Source organism: Chaetodon auriga, chromosome 14, assembly GCF_051107435.1.
Source record: "Chaetodon auriga isolate fChaAug3 chromosome 14, fChaAug3.hap1, whole genome shotgun sequence".
Taxonomy (NCBI): domain Eukaryota; kingdom Metazoa; phylum Chordata; class Actinopteri; order Chaetodontiformes; family Chaetodontidae; genus Chaetodon; species Chaetodon auriga.
This window is the reverse complement of record NC_135087.1, coordinates 26,321,547-26,336,560: the sequence shown is the minus strand read 5'-3', so window position 1 is coordinate 26,336,560 and position 15,014 is coordinate 26,321,547. Positions and strand designations below refer to the sequence as shown.

Below are 15,014 nucleotides of genomic sequence, written 5' to 3'. Positions count from 1 at the left end.
CATCCAGTTTCCCATAAAAATAGAACATTGTGAGGGCTAAAACCATTTTCCATTGTAGCAAAACCTGTTGATGAAAAGTGGATAGTTTAATAGGCAATTTTGTAATTTCAAAATCACATGTAAGTAAGAACTGAATACCTCCCATTTTATTGAATATAAATGAAGGTAATGAAAACCATATATCATTTCCATTCTTTAAAAAAGACTGGAGCCATTTAATTTTTAATACCCCATTCATAATTTCAAAATCAATTGCCTTAAGTCCACCATCCTCATAATCTTTCAACAGGTCCCCCTTTTTGATGTAATGATACTTATTCTTCCAAATAAAGTTAAAATTTATTCTATTAATCTCCTTAATTTGTCTTGGAGAAATAGCTAGAGAATATGCAGGGTAAATCAGTCTAGAAAGCGATTCAATTTTAGTTAACATCGTTCTACCAAATAATGTTAAATCCTTTTGTAGCCAATAGTTTAATGTTTTTCTGCATTTATCAACATTGTTTTGAATATTCTTTTTTTCGCTTGTGTCTAATTCTTTAGAGATCCAAATACCTAGATACTTTACGTCAGCCTTGACTGGATTATTATATATTGAGGAATCAGGGCAGTTGTGAATACTCATAAGTTCACATTTACTCAGATTTAATCTCAGACCAGATGCTTGTGAAAATTGCTCTATTACTTCTAAAGCTAGTGGTATTTGTTCTTTATTTTTTTAGGAATATAGTTGTATCATCAGCTAGCTGACTTATAATCAGTTTGTTATTATTGATGTTTAGTCCTTCAGTGTTTGAATTTCTAACAGTTATGGCTAATAATTCTGTGACTGTAATGAATAGAAGCGGTGAGATACTGCATCCTTGTTTAATTCCCTGTTCTACATTAAATCTAGGGCATGTTCCTTCTGGAAGAGAAACGCAGCTATTGATACCTGTATAAAGCATTGTTATTATATCAATAAATTTATTTCCAAAGCCAAATTGTTTCAAAGTATTAATAATGAATATATGTTCTACCGAATCAAAAGCTTTATGGAAGTCTAAAAATAGTATGAGAGCATCTTCCTCAATTAAGTGATTGTATTCAATAAGATCCAGAACCAGGCAGATGTTGTTATGTATAGATCTACCCTTGAGAAAACCAGATTGTGTTGGGCTAATAAACTCAGATTTACCCGTTTTTAATCTTGTTGCCAAAACTGTTGTCAGAATCTTGTAATCAGTATTTAAAAGTGTAATAGGTCTTAAATTGCTTAAAATTTTACATTCATTAATAGCTTGGAACAGCATGAGTTTTAAATCTTCCCAAAAGTGTTTAAAAAAATGAGTTGTTAAGCCGTCTGGGCCTGGCGAGTGATCAGATGCCATTTTTTTAATTGCACAATCAAATTCTGTGATTCTTATTTCCTCATCACATCTTTAAAGTTTTCATCAATTACAGGAATCAGGTTTTTTATTTTATTGAGGAAGGATGAGGCATTTTGTTCTGAATATGACGATTTATAAAGATTGCTGTAGAAGTTAAAAACTTCTTTTGCTATACGTTTAGATTCTGTGCACTCTGTACCATCAATCATTAGACTGCCAACTGAATTCTATTCTTGACTGCGTTTTTCCAAATTATAAAAATAGGCTGTGTTCTTTTCTCCCTCTTCAATCCATCGGGCTCTGGATCTTATATATGCTCCTTTAGCCTTATTTATAAACATTTCATCCAGTTTGGTCTGCAGTTTGTTTATATTTTCTTTATCCTCTTCATTCCAGTTGAGTTTACTGTAAAGTAACATAAGCTCTTTAATCACAGATGTTTCCTGTGCTCTCTTTTCCTTATTTAATTTTTTACCAAATGTTATTGAATACTTTCTTATACCGAATTTTAGATATTCCCATCTTTGGATCGGTGTGTCAATTGTATGATCATTTTTTATATCCAGAATCAACTTTTTAATTGCATCACAAAATTCTCTGTTCTTTAGCAACTGGGAGTTAAATTTCCAGTAGTCTTTTGGATTGTTATTGTGGTTTCTTTCTTTAAATTTAAAATTAATAATGCAATGATCACTTAGAGGGCAATTAGCAATTGATGTTTCTGTGACATGTTCTGAAACTGAATTTGAGACAAGGCAATAATCAATACGTGATCTACTTTGGCTGTTTGGTTTAAACCAGGTAAATTGTTTGATATCTTTGTGTAGAGACCTCCAGATATCAATCAATTTGTTATTGTTTATAAATTCTTCTAAGACTGGATTTTTATATTCGCTTATGTTCCCACTATGTTATCAGTATGAAATTTTGCATTAAATTCTGTTATAGCTGTTGATAACTGATGCAGTAGCTTTCTATTTTTCTGATCATTGTTGTATTCGTAGACGTTGATAATAATAATAAGGTTATTGTCGATTTTCAATACACAGGCTACCCAGTGACCATCTTTATCTACTTTTTCACACATAACCTTACAAGGACATCTATTAAAGCATATTGCAGTTCCAGCCGAACGATTCGTCCCATGGCTAAAGAGGATTTTATCCCCCCCATTGTTGTGTCCAGAATTTAACGCTGGATGAGTCAGAATGAGTTTCTTGAAGAAATGTGCAGTGTGCTTGTTGCCCTTTGCAAAATAAAAAAAACTGCTTTTTGTTTAACAGAGTCTTTGAGTCCCCTTGTATTAAAAGAAATGAAAGATGTCAGTTTTTAAATGAAAAACAGAACACATGAACAAATGAACAAGTGAACCTTGAAGAAAAGTTTTAGGGAGGTGGAGTAAAGAAACCTTGAGGTAGAAGTCCCCTTTTCAGAACTGTTCCACTATATGTAGCTTATTGCAAATTCAAATCTCAGCCGCTCCTCTTCTTTCTTCTTCTTTCGTGATGCGTTTGCCATCGATGAAGCCGAATGGTCTTCTGAATCCCGCCGCTTTGCCTTCCTTTCTTGTTTCCTCAATTTTTGGCCACAAAGCTTGTCTTGCTCTCCAATCCTCTTGTGTCAGATCCTCCGCAAACCAGATTCCCTCTTCTTTGCACACTGGGGAAGTTTTTGTTCGCCTCAATATCTCATCTCTCACTGCTCGTCTCGCAAATAAAATGATTATTTGCCTTTTCTTGTTTTCCATCATTCAACCTACTCTGTGTACTACATCAACTGCTTCATCCATTTTCTCCGCAAGGTCAGGTGCAATCTTGCTCAGAAGTTGTATCGCCTCTGCCCTCACGTTTTCTCGAGCATTTTCTTTTTTCCCTTTGATGCACAGGCACCATCGTCTTTTGTATCTGTCGTGAAGAGCCACTTGGCCCTTCATGACCTCGTTCTCCTTTTTGAGTGTTTCAACTGTTTTCTCCAGGTGTTTTATTTTCGTCTTGCATTCGTCTTTTGCATTTAGCTGCACCGACTTAGCAATGGTTGCTAGCATAGCACTGTGTTGTTTCAACTGCATGGTTACATCTTCAATGCGTTCATTAACACGTTTTCCCATAGTGTCGATAGCATTCAGTATAGTCTCTGTGTTTTTTTCTTCTTGAGACATACCCTTGCTTTTTATTTTCCATGTGAGTTTTCTCTGGAGTGTCGGCCGGGGTTCTCATCGTTCTGTCCCGTTTGTTGTTAGCCGTAGCCGACTCCTCCATGGTTACTTCTGTATAGTCATGCTCATACATCATCTCCCCATTTACAAAATAGAGGCTTTTCTGTGCCGAAGGTTTCACGTTGTTATTTTCGGTCATTTTTGGGCTGAGTGCTGGTCAAGAGGCAAGTTTCAGGGGAATTATAGGCTTGTTATTAACTTTAACGTCAGAAACTCGGGGGAGCTCTGAGAGATGCGACTTGTCAGCGCGCCATCTTGCCTGGAACCCCGGATAGCTAAAAGTTGACCACAGGTAACTAGCTCCATCAGGCTGCTGATGAATGATTGGAGCAGGGACTCGCGCTTGCGGGCCTTTGATTGACGTGCCAACACACTGGCAGTGCATTGTGGGACTTGTACTACTAGTGGCGCGTGCACTATACTGGCGGGCCAGCTCTAATAATAATTAGATATTATCATGCGGGCCAAAGATAATTCCATCTCGGGCTGGGTTTGGACTGTGGGCCTTGAGTTTGACATGTGTGCCTTAGACCTACACTGAGAAAACTCAAAGAGAGACAGCGAATTCAAGAGGTCTCCTTGAGAAGCATGTTAACTGCAATGTCTTTATGTATATATGTATTTATCTATTCATTTATTTCATTAATTGCACCATCTTTGAGTACCCTGAAAAGTGCTATATAAGATCAATGTATTAGTCAGCCCCATTCCCCCAACACGTGACAATATCATTGAGGGGGCAAGTCCCATAACATTTTCTAAAAATTCACAGGAACATCCGACTAAAGTACAAGTGGTCTTGTTAGACTAGGGGCCCACATTGCACACATGGAAACCCACTTCATATCTGTGTAAAAAAAGGCATGGTCGTAATTATGTAAATTCCCCAACTGTGCCAGGGTGTAAATAAGTATGCCAAATGTGTGCCACATGATCCGACTGGCCTAAAATTCGGTGTGTGGGCTCTTAATGCTCAATTCTGAAAGGACACAAGAATTTCTGCATTTGGTGTACCATGCAAGTCCCCCCATACATACATGTACTATGTACATAATTAGATAGTAATTATTCTTAATTCAATTCAATATTCCTTTATTAGTCCCACGAGGAGAATGAAGAATGGTAGAAAAATCATTTACTATATTAGGATGAGGGTTGGTTTCCTGGGTTGAAAGGAAAGACTAAGGAAAGACTGAGCATTCCCTGTGGTGTCCAAAGCTCAAAACAGCATCCTATTGGCTTCTTTGAAGTCCTGCTTTTCCCTACATTTTGTGTGAAATCTCAGTAATTCAGACCGAGCCAGTCCAGCCTACAGTGTGTGTGTATATTTAGGATGATGCTGGAATGCCTCCTTTCACAGTGTTTTACCACTGGAGAATATTATATTTTTCTATAATCTTGATGTTACCAACATCAAGATTTTATCAGACAACTTGAAGTTGGACTCAGTGAGACTTCAAGAGATGAAGTGTCCATGTGCTTTAGTTTGGATGCCATTGTGAGGCAGGGCACCAGGTGAAGTCAGAGTTGGTCACAGAGGAGCTTCTGACCTTCAAATCTGACCCTTTCACCTTTAACCAGGAACTCTGGCAGGACCTGGATAATCAAGTGGATGAGGTGGTTAAACAATTCAGCGATGAATCGCAAGGGAAATGCAAGGGCCTGGAGAGTAAGGTAGCAGTGGACCCTAACCCTAACCCTTAACAGGTTGGTAACCTGTTGCAGCGACAACAGAAATTATTCTACTCTTACATAATCAACTGTGACATGATAATCATGTTCCAAGAACATCTTCATGGGTTTTTGTTTTTAATAACCACAAAGTCCTACATGGGTCAGAAGTCATGATGTATATTTGCACACATTAATAAAAAAAAATTCTATATACAAGCCAAGTGTTCTGTAAGCTGTAAACAATGCACATAGTGCAAAGCAGATAATATTGTGTTTGGAGGACTGACTGACATCCGAGACAAGTTAAGTACATTGCAATGAACAGGTCATCTGAATGGTTTAAGGAATAAATAGGATTTTTATTCATATATCCATGCTCTTGAAGCCATACATATGCTTGTAAAATATATGATTTATTCTTTTCAACACGTTGGTTTAGATTCAAACACTAATACATTTATTTTGCACCCCTTGTTTAGCTATCTTATGAGTAGAAGAGATCTTCTTTGCAAAAATCCTGCCCTTCTGCTGACGTTCATAACACGTTCACAGAAAAACTAAATTTAAAGTAGTAGTTTTTCATACATAAATTCTCTACTCTTGTCCATGACGTCATGGTGATGAATCCCTTTTCCAGTATGTACACATTAAAAAAAACAACACGTAAGCCCTCTGAATGGCATCCCTTCTACACTGAAAACCAAGTCAATATCTTCAATTTTCAACTATATATACAATAAACAGTCTCGCCCATGCTGTGTCAGATTGCTTGGTGGAACAAGATCAACTGTTTAACTAGCACATTCATGCCACAGCCAAGTGACTGAGGCTGCCTTGGACATTTTGGCTCTAGAGTTCACACCTGCTGTTCTAGTGAAGTGCAAGTGCAGTGAATTCCGAGGCAACTCTAGAGCAATTTCACGCAAAGTAGGGGAACAAAATGGACAAAGTGATGGTCATCACAGTGACGCAATATCTGGCCTGTCAGTGAGCCTGTGAAACAACTGTCTGGCAGCGCAGGCACAGGCAGTCTGCCGACTTTGCAGTGAAGCGGCGACACCGTGGACACTGGGCAGCAGAAGTGGGCACCACTGCTATATTGTAGGCACTCTCCTCACGAATAACACCACCTGGCAGGACAGATACACACATACTGAGCAAATTTGAAGTCATTGCTTATTCATGTTTTTTCCTCAGTGGTATAGACCATTTTCAGTGTAGATATATTGATTTGCCCAAGCAGGAAAAGTACAAGGGTCTTTATCTTGAAGCAAATTGTGATCCCTGGTTTTACTGAGACTAAAGCATGGATTCCATTTTCCAAATCTGCAAATGCACTGGGGCCCGCAGTGCACAAACTTCATCAGCAGAGGATGTACATGAAGGCTCTGTGGACATCGTGTATTTCTAGTTTGATGTGTGCCACTTCATTACAACAAGCTATGGATTAGGTCTAGGCATGTGTGGAACTCCAGAAAGCAGTGTAAGAAGAACTACTACATGTCTGGGGTGTCAGCAGCTGGCTCAGTTCACTCTGGGTTTATCAGTTAGTGTTGTAGCAGAACTGGTCTGTAGCTGACCCTCTTCTCCCCTCTTTGCATTGCTCAGGAGAAGTGTAGTGATAAAACAATCAGACTTTTAAGAGTTATTGACCATCTGGAAGGTTCACAGGAAGGTGTGAACCCAGGCAGAGACAGGATGTCTGGTTTAGAGACATCTTCTCACACCCTTTCAGGGCAACAAGAGTCACTGATAACACTTTTACTGCTAATTTACATCTGGTCAAGACGTTCTCATGGAGGTGCTAACTAAGGACAATAAAACTGCCTGGATGGACGAATGCCATGTCTCAAAGGAATCTTCAAACCAGATAATGCTGATGGGTTGTAAATTAGACATTCCTGAAGCAAACTGTTCTGTATGTCTGTGTGCCTTTTTGCTTAACCTACCAAATTAACCAAATCTCTAGGTTTGATTTAACTGTAGATGTTATTACATTGCTAAGCTCGTGATCTGCACAATAACAATGCTTTCCTGGTGTTTCTAACTTACAGAATGACGAAACTGTGAAATTAACTATTCCAAAGGTTTTCTCTGAGTTTCGACCATGTAACCATACTACCATCTAGAGGTTCATAGCGGTTAGGTTGAATGTGCTTAGCGGGAGACATTTATTAATAAGTAACCGTAATAGCGATAATCATTTCGGCAAATATAGTCTGCCCTTCTTTATTCCTTCATCATATTAAAGTTGTTATACCCTTAGTCATCATGTTTATTAGGATTAGTATTAGAAAATGTTACCATGTTCATTGTTTAATGTTGTCGTTATTCATAAGAATTGTCTAACGCATGTCGTGAACACGCATGTTGTTGTAGTGCCATTGAAAATTGATCATTTAAAATATATTCGATTGACCATAGTGAGAAGCAGATGAGCCCTCGTACGAATCATTAATTAATTCTCGCTCTGTGAAATGAAATCACGTTGCGCGTCTGCGAACCATCCCACATGCGTGACGTCCTATTGATTAGACACACCCTGGAGCAATGATAAAGTTAGCCGCGCACAACGGACGCCAGTTTATGTCTAGTTGTGTTTTAGTTAGTTTTCTTTCTTCTAGTCTCGTTTTTCTTTTGTCTCATTTTGTCTTAGTTTGTGTTAAGTTCTTCGTCTTTAGTTTTCAAGTATTTTTCCTCTCCGTCGTTTTCTCAGTCTTTTTGTTGCTGCTCACAACTACACAGAGTGGCCTGACTTAATTCTGCAGAAAACGCACTTTTCTAATCTTCGTGAAACTTTCATTTTTGTTCGCCACGCCAAGCCGCATAATTCCTATTTTTGTTGTTAAAGTCTAGTCACGTAATAATAATTTTGAAGACATTTTCGACCGGCCATCGAAGAGTTTCTCAATCTTATTATTAGTAATCAAAAGCCTTGCCAAACGGCCAACAACTAACTGACCGCACCGAAGACCCTCAGCTCCCGAGACATCCCTGTCCAGCACCAGCTCTCATCAGTGGTTCGCTTGATTTGTCCGGCAGACCGCTGTGCAGACCAGAGTGACGGACTACGACGCGGAGCCTCTTCGTGTCAGTTCGGGGCAGACATCTAGGAACGTCGCTGACAAAGTAGGCATATTTAAGCGGTTTTGAATAAGAGTTGGTCCGTGAGGTTGAGATATTGTCAGTTTGTTTAAATTCTCTAAATTGTTCATTCAACAAATTAACTTCATATTCGCGTCCCCTTTCCCCTTTAAAGACCTACTTCTCACTATCGTCAAACTCATTTTACCATTCTCTTGCCATAAGTTCCTCTGTGCAGTGTTTGTGTTAATCTACCTCATCCATATAATCTATTGCATTATCCATGATTCATATTCATTTCATTATTGTGTTTAATAAATAATCTTTTGCATACAAGTCGTTGTCAGACGGTGTCCTTTTGAGCTGGATATAAGCAATCCCTGTACTGAGAGTTTACGCCTTAGAATGTCAGACTGATCTACTGTTGGTTCATTCGTTTACTACATCAGCATTACTAAATATGATATACAAAATCCTTCTTAGCTGAGGAAGGTTGGTGCCCGGCAAATATTAACGAATGTATCGTTAATTTAGAGGTAATTCCCTTACAGTGTGTTCATGTGAAAGAGGAGGAGGTGTTAATTAATTAATAGCAATATTATCAGAACAATGAGTCAAGTGTTTCATATGAAATTTGATTGAGCCACCTGCAGGTTAATGTTGCTATAGCAGTAGCATAAAGTGGTATTCTGCAAGGTGAAATATGTACAATATAATCACACAAGAAGCTTTGAAACAGTAGGAATATCTGTGTGTGAAAAATAAGGCAATGGATAAAAGTAGGAATTATTATACAGACCTGCTTAAATATGGTTGGCATTTTCAACAGTCAAAAATAGTAACATTTTGGTGCTTTTTTTCAACATGAATAACAAACTGAATATGAATTAATATTATGCACACTTAAAACTGCTAAAGTAAAGCTCTTCATGCTGCCTAAGCGGAGAAGAAAAATAGTAATAGGCAAAAAAAAGGTCTGAAATTAATATCTGATTTGCTGACCACAATGTTGAGTTTAGAATTTACCAAGCTAATTGCAATGTGGGCAACAGTGTGCACCATTATGCAACTATGATCATCATTCATTGGTGTGTTACTGTGGTAAATCATAGTATGTTTGTCTCAGTCTTTTAACTCAGAGTGGACATATTTTTGTGTAAAAACATTTTCTTCTATTTTTGATGTAATTATCATTGGGATCAAAACAATTATAATATATTATTTTTTTTTATCAGGAAATTATATATTTCTGTCACTTTATTGTTAACTCAGTACTTATATCCCTGTCAGGATACTGTCAGGATGATTTCTGAATTTTTCCAGTGATCTGATTGGTCAATAATCAGACTCGGACCTCTGAAAGCTGGGATTCAGTATTTTGCCTCAGAATATTTCGACATGTGGAGGCCAGGGATCGAACCACCGACCATCTGATAAGTGAATGACCACTCTACCTCCTGAGCCACAGCCCCCCATGATCCATGCTATCAAAGCTCAGCATTTACTCAATCCTGGCTGGTTAATATTTGCATCATGATATCATATCATTATATCACTAGATTTGTGTTAATGTTCCTCACCCTCCAGGTTGATGAGGAAGGTACCGTGGCTAAGCAGGGCATCAGGGGGCAGGTCACGAGGTACCTCACTGGTCAGGTTGACCCGCGCTACCATCATCAGCTCAGCCAGCTGTGAGGAGGTAGAGGTGGGTTCCTCCTGGAGAGACTGGGAGTGAAGTAGAAGTTTGTATTTATACTGTCCCTTCAAATGAACTGACAATATAAAAAAAAAATTACAATAAACATTGCAGAATGACATTAAACTTGGATTAATACTTCATTCATGGTAGCATATTCTAGATTTTGTACTTATTTTCAAATAATTATTGTACTGATATATTGTACTGAATATTGTAAACATGCTGTTAACAATGCAAACTATGTCGCACCTGTTATAAAGTGAAACAATAAACACCAGATATTTTGTCCATGTAGTGTTATGTTGGCAAATAACACATTAAACACACATTTGCATATATATATATTACTAGTGGATGTTACACTCCTTATTGAAACAAATGCAGAAATTGGTATCCCATGGCTTGAGGACCTTCATACACCACACATCATCAGTTTCTGATATATATATTTATATAGACAATGAATATATGGGTGGCATGGTGGCACAGCATGTGCCTCACAGCAAGAAGGTCGCCGGTTCGATCCCCGGGTCAGGCAGGGCCTTTCTGTGTGAAGTTTCCATGTTCTTCCCGTGCATGCGTGGGTTCTCTCCGGGCACTCCGGCTTCCTCCCTCAGACCAAAAACATGCTCATTAGGTTAATTGGTGACTCTAAAAATTGTCCTTAGGTGTGAGTGTGAGTGTGAATGGTTGTCTGTCTCTATATGTTGCCCTGCAATTGACTGGCGACCGGTTCAGGGTGTACCCCGCCTCTTGCCCATTGACAGCTGGGATAGGCTCCATTACTGCTGGTAACGACCAAGGTGACTACCTCATGAAGCTGACTGAGAGAATGCCAAGAGTATGCAAAGCTGTCATCAAAGCAAATGGTGGCTACTTTGAAGAATCTAAAATATAAAACATATTCTGGTTTGTTTCACATTTTTTGTTTACTGCAAAATTCCATATGTGTTCCTTCATAGTTTGGATTTATTCAGTATTAATCTACAATGAAGAAAATTAAAAAAATCAAAAACAAAAAAAACATTGAATGAGAAGGTGTGTCCAAACTTTTGACTGGTACTGTACACACACACACACACACACACACACACAGTGCTTAACAAATCTATTAGACAACCACCCAAAGTAAGGTTTATTCCACAGCTGCCCTAAATTAGCAGCGCTGGTAATTACCAAAATCATTTTTATGTTTCTGTAATGGTTAATACACCAATATGTAGAAGCTCTTTAACTGAAATATTTTTAACGCTAAAATATAATTATTATTGTAACCACGAATTTTCAAATTTACTGATTTACAAAAAAATGAAAAAATAGTAAAGCACATTATTATTTCTTGATTAATATGTCAAATTGTAGTTATTTATTTGCATTCCTGAATAGAAAAATTAGTTTTAGTGGTGGAATGTTATGCTTGATTCATTTCTGATTACTCAGAGAAGTCCAGTGAGCCGGCTCAAATTTGGGTATAAAAAGGTGAATTCAGTTTGAAATTCCTCATTCCTGCTCAAAATGGCAAAATGTCGAGAGCTCACTGAAAATGAAAGAGTCCGCATTAATGCACTTCACAATGGTGGATGGTCTCTGAGACAAATAGGGAAAGACATAAAGTGTTCTCACAGTGTGGTCAAGTATGCTTTGGAGTCAATTGCCGAGACTGGTATTGCCAAGGAAGAGGCAGGAAACGAAAGTTAACTGAAGCAGATGTCAGACACCTCAAGATTTTAAGTACTAGAGACAGAAGGAAGACCACTGCTGATCATCAGGCAGAGATGAATACTTCTAGATCAGAGTCTGAGAAAGTCTCCAGAATAACCATAAGCAGACGACTGACGGAACAAGGCTTAAAGGGAAGAATAGCTGCTAAGAAGCCATTATTGAGGCCTGCAAACATCCAGAAATGCCTCAGATTTGACAGGGAGCACAAACACTGGACGGTTGATGACTGGAAGAAGGTGCTCTGGATGGACGAGTCCAAGTTTGAACTCTTCAGTCAGCATTGTCGTGTTTATGTCCACAGAAAAGCTGGGGAACGTTTTGATGCCAGATGCATTGCACCCATGGTGAAACACGGTGGAGATTCCATTATGGTATGGGGTTCCATTTGTGGAAACAGCGTGGGCAAATTAGTGAAAATCGACAGTATCATGAATGAGACCATCTACCACAACATCTTAGTGCATCATGGAATCCCTTCTGGACTGAATCTGATTGGGCGTGGGTTCATATACCAACAAGACAATGACCCCAAGCATACATACATTCTTGGTCAAACAGAGACTATTTGACAAAGAAAAAGGAATCTGGAGTATTGGAACTGATGGACTGGCCAAGTCAAAGTCCGGATTTGAATCCTATTGAACAAATTTGGGATTTAGTAGATTCAAAAATGGATCGCACAAAAGTTTCATCTAAAGTAAGTCTGTGGGAACAGCTAGGAACTATTTGGAACTCAATAACAAAAGAGACTGTCGAAAACTACATAAAAACAATGCCTGCAAGAATGCAAGCTGTTATCAAGGCCAAAGGAGGCCATACAAAATATTAAGTTTTTTTGTTATTATTAATTTTTATTTGTGAAAAAGGACTATTTAGTTGTTTCAGTTTGTTATTTGCCAAATAAATAACAATAACATTTTTAGTTTTAAACAAGTTTTTGAAAGATTTCTAAAATATTTATGTTTTATTGTTTTTATGACAGGTGGTCTAATAAATTTATTAAGCACTGTATATGTGTATATACATATACATCTATATCCATATACAGTCAAGCCCAAAATAATTCATACCCCTGGCAAATTTTGACTTAAAGTTACTTTTATTCAACCAGCAAGTTTTTTCTTGATTGGAAATGACACAGGCATCTCCCAGAAGATAATAAGACGATGTACAAGAAGCATAGTGGAAAAATGTATTTCTCAGCTTTTATTTACGTTTGAACAAAAAGTGGCATGTCCAAAATTATTCATACCCTTTGCAAACTGTCACACCCAATGGGAAAATCCACAGTTCTATACCATTCCAAATAGTCCAAGCTGTCCTAAAACATCGTAATTACCCAGATTCAGTGGGAACAGCTGTTTCAATCAATTCAACAGGTGAAAAACAGCAGCTCTCTGTAGTTGGTTTGTGGACAGTCATGGCTAAGACAAAGGAGCTCACTGAGGACCTGCAGCTGCGCATTGTGGCTGCTCACAAGTCAGGAAAGGGCTATAATGCCTTATCTAAATGTTTTCAGGTTCCAGTGGCCGCAGTGCACAGTATTATTAAAAATACAAGATGTTCCGCACTGTGGAAAATCTCAGAGGATGTGGTTGGAAGACAAAAGTGACACCTGTGCCGGCCAGGAGGATAGTGAGAGAGGTGAAAAAGAATCCAAGGATCACCACCAAGGCCATCCTGGTGAATCTGGGCTCTGCTGGTGGCAACATCTCAAGGCAGACAGGCCACTTTTTATTCAAATGTAAATAAATATTTTGAAATATTTTTTTGCACAATGATGCCTCTTGTACATCGTCTTCTGGGAGATGCCTGTGTCATTTCCAATCAAGAAAAAACTTGCTTGTTGAATAAAAGTAACTTTAAGTCAAAATATATATATATATATATATATATAGTCAAGACATACACACACACACACACACACACACACACACACACACACACACACACACCATCAGAAACCGATGATGTATGGTGTATGAAGGTCCTCAAGCCACGGGATACCTATTTCTGCATTTGTTTCAATAAGGAGTTTAACAACTAGAAACATAATGATTATACTTAATCATTTAAAGGCACACTCTATTGCTTCAGCATTTTTACATATGATGGATCTTCCACTATCTCTTGTGGAGATGACAACACTTGATTTACCTCCATGAGTTCAAACAGCAAACCGGGTTCAATGGTAATGGTGAGGTCATACTGAGCTACATTTTTGCCAGGAATGGAAGACAGAAAGGAGTCCCTGATGGCACATGCCCCTTCCACTGCCTCTTCCAATCCTGGTCGCCGCCACACAGAACTGCTTTTGATCCATCCACTCTTGAATAATGTCTCTCCTTCTGCAGAAACAATTACAGTTTATGAGTGTTCTTGTTAGCAAGCAAACACAAATCATACTCCAGAAGGAGTAACCTCAATAGTCTGACAACACAAACCAAGAGACACATACTGTCATGTCCGGGTGCATGTAGATAGACCTCTTCAGCTAGATGTGGCAGGATGGGAGCTATGGATCTGGTCACTCCATCCAGAATTTCCTCTAAAACCGTCTGACATGATCTCCTGCCCAAAGAGTCCTTTGGATCACAGTATAACCTGATTGAAAAAGGCAGAAATAAAATAACAGATTGGTGGAGAGACAAAGGAGGGCAAAGAAATGTTTAAGTTTAAAAAGACACTTAATGCAAAGTAAGGCCATTGGCAAAAAAACAGCATAGCTAAACCAAGTATGGCAATTGTGGTTTTCATGTTGTGGCAAGCCTTTACCTGTCTTTGATGATGCTGAAGTAAAAGCTGGAGAGGTCTTTTGTGATGAAAGCTTGGAGGACACGGATGACCCTGCTAGCATCAAACTCACTGTAGGCATCTGTCACCTGCAGTGACACACACACAACACACAACACACACACACACACACACACACACACACACACACACACACACACACACACACACACACCTCAGTGGCTTTCACAAGTACCCTCGTTTCAGCAGCTGGTTCCATTTTGAAGTAAAATATAATTTTTCAAGTAAAATACCTAAACACACCTTGATGCTGTACTCGTGGAGCAAGTGCAACATGTACTGATCAATGTAGTGCATCTCTTTGGGGTCCACAGCCTGCACACGTGGGTCAAAGCCCCACAGGTTGCCGAGCAGGAACCTCAGTGTGTTCCTCAACTGGGAGAGAAACATGGATAGAGTGTGAAAGCAGTGAGTAACATTCTGAAAAAATAACTAC

The 15,014-nt window shown here is 38.5% G+C and overlaps 1 protein-coding gene across 3 annotated transcripts in view; it reads right to left on the bottom strand.

Annotated features, from left to right (window-relative positions):
* Positions 1-5,594: 5,594 nt before the first annotated feature.
* iars2 (isoleucyl-tRNA synthetase 2, mitochondrial) overlaps positions 5,595-15,014 on the bottom strand; it is a 62,798-nt gene continuing 53,378 nt past the window's right edge. For all 3 annotated transcript variants that reach the window (XM_076748686.1, XM_076748685.1, XM_076748684.1), the window contains 6 exons: positions 14,822-14,953; positions 14,540-14,646; positions 14,223-14,368; positions 13,922-14,112; positions 9,924-10,068; positions 5,595-6,389 (listed from right to left, as the gene is read on the bottom strand). In XM_076748686.1, coding sequence (XP_076604801.1) covers positions 6,244-6,389; positions 9,924-10,068; positions 13,922-14,112; positions 14,223-14,368; positions 14,540-14,646; positions 14,822-14,953 — 867 coding nt within the window. In that variant the 3' untranslated portion in view covers positions 5,595-6,243. The remainder of the gene's footprint in view (positions 6,390-9,923; positions 10,069-13,921; positions 14,113-14,222; positions 14,369-14,539; positions 14,647-14,821; positions 14,954-15,014) is intronic.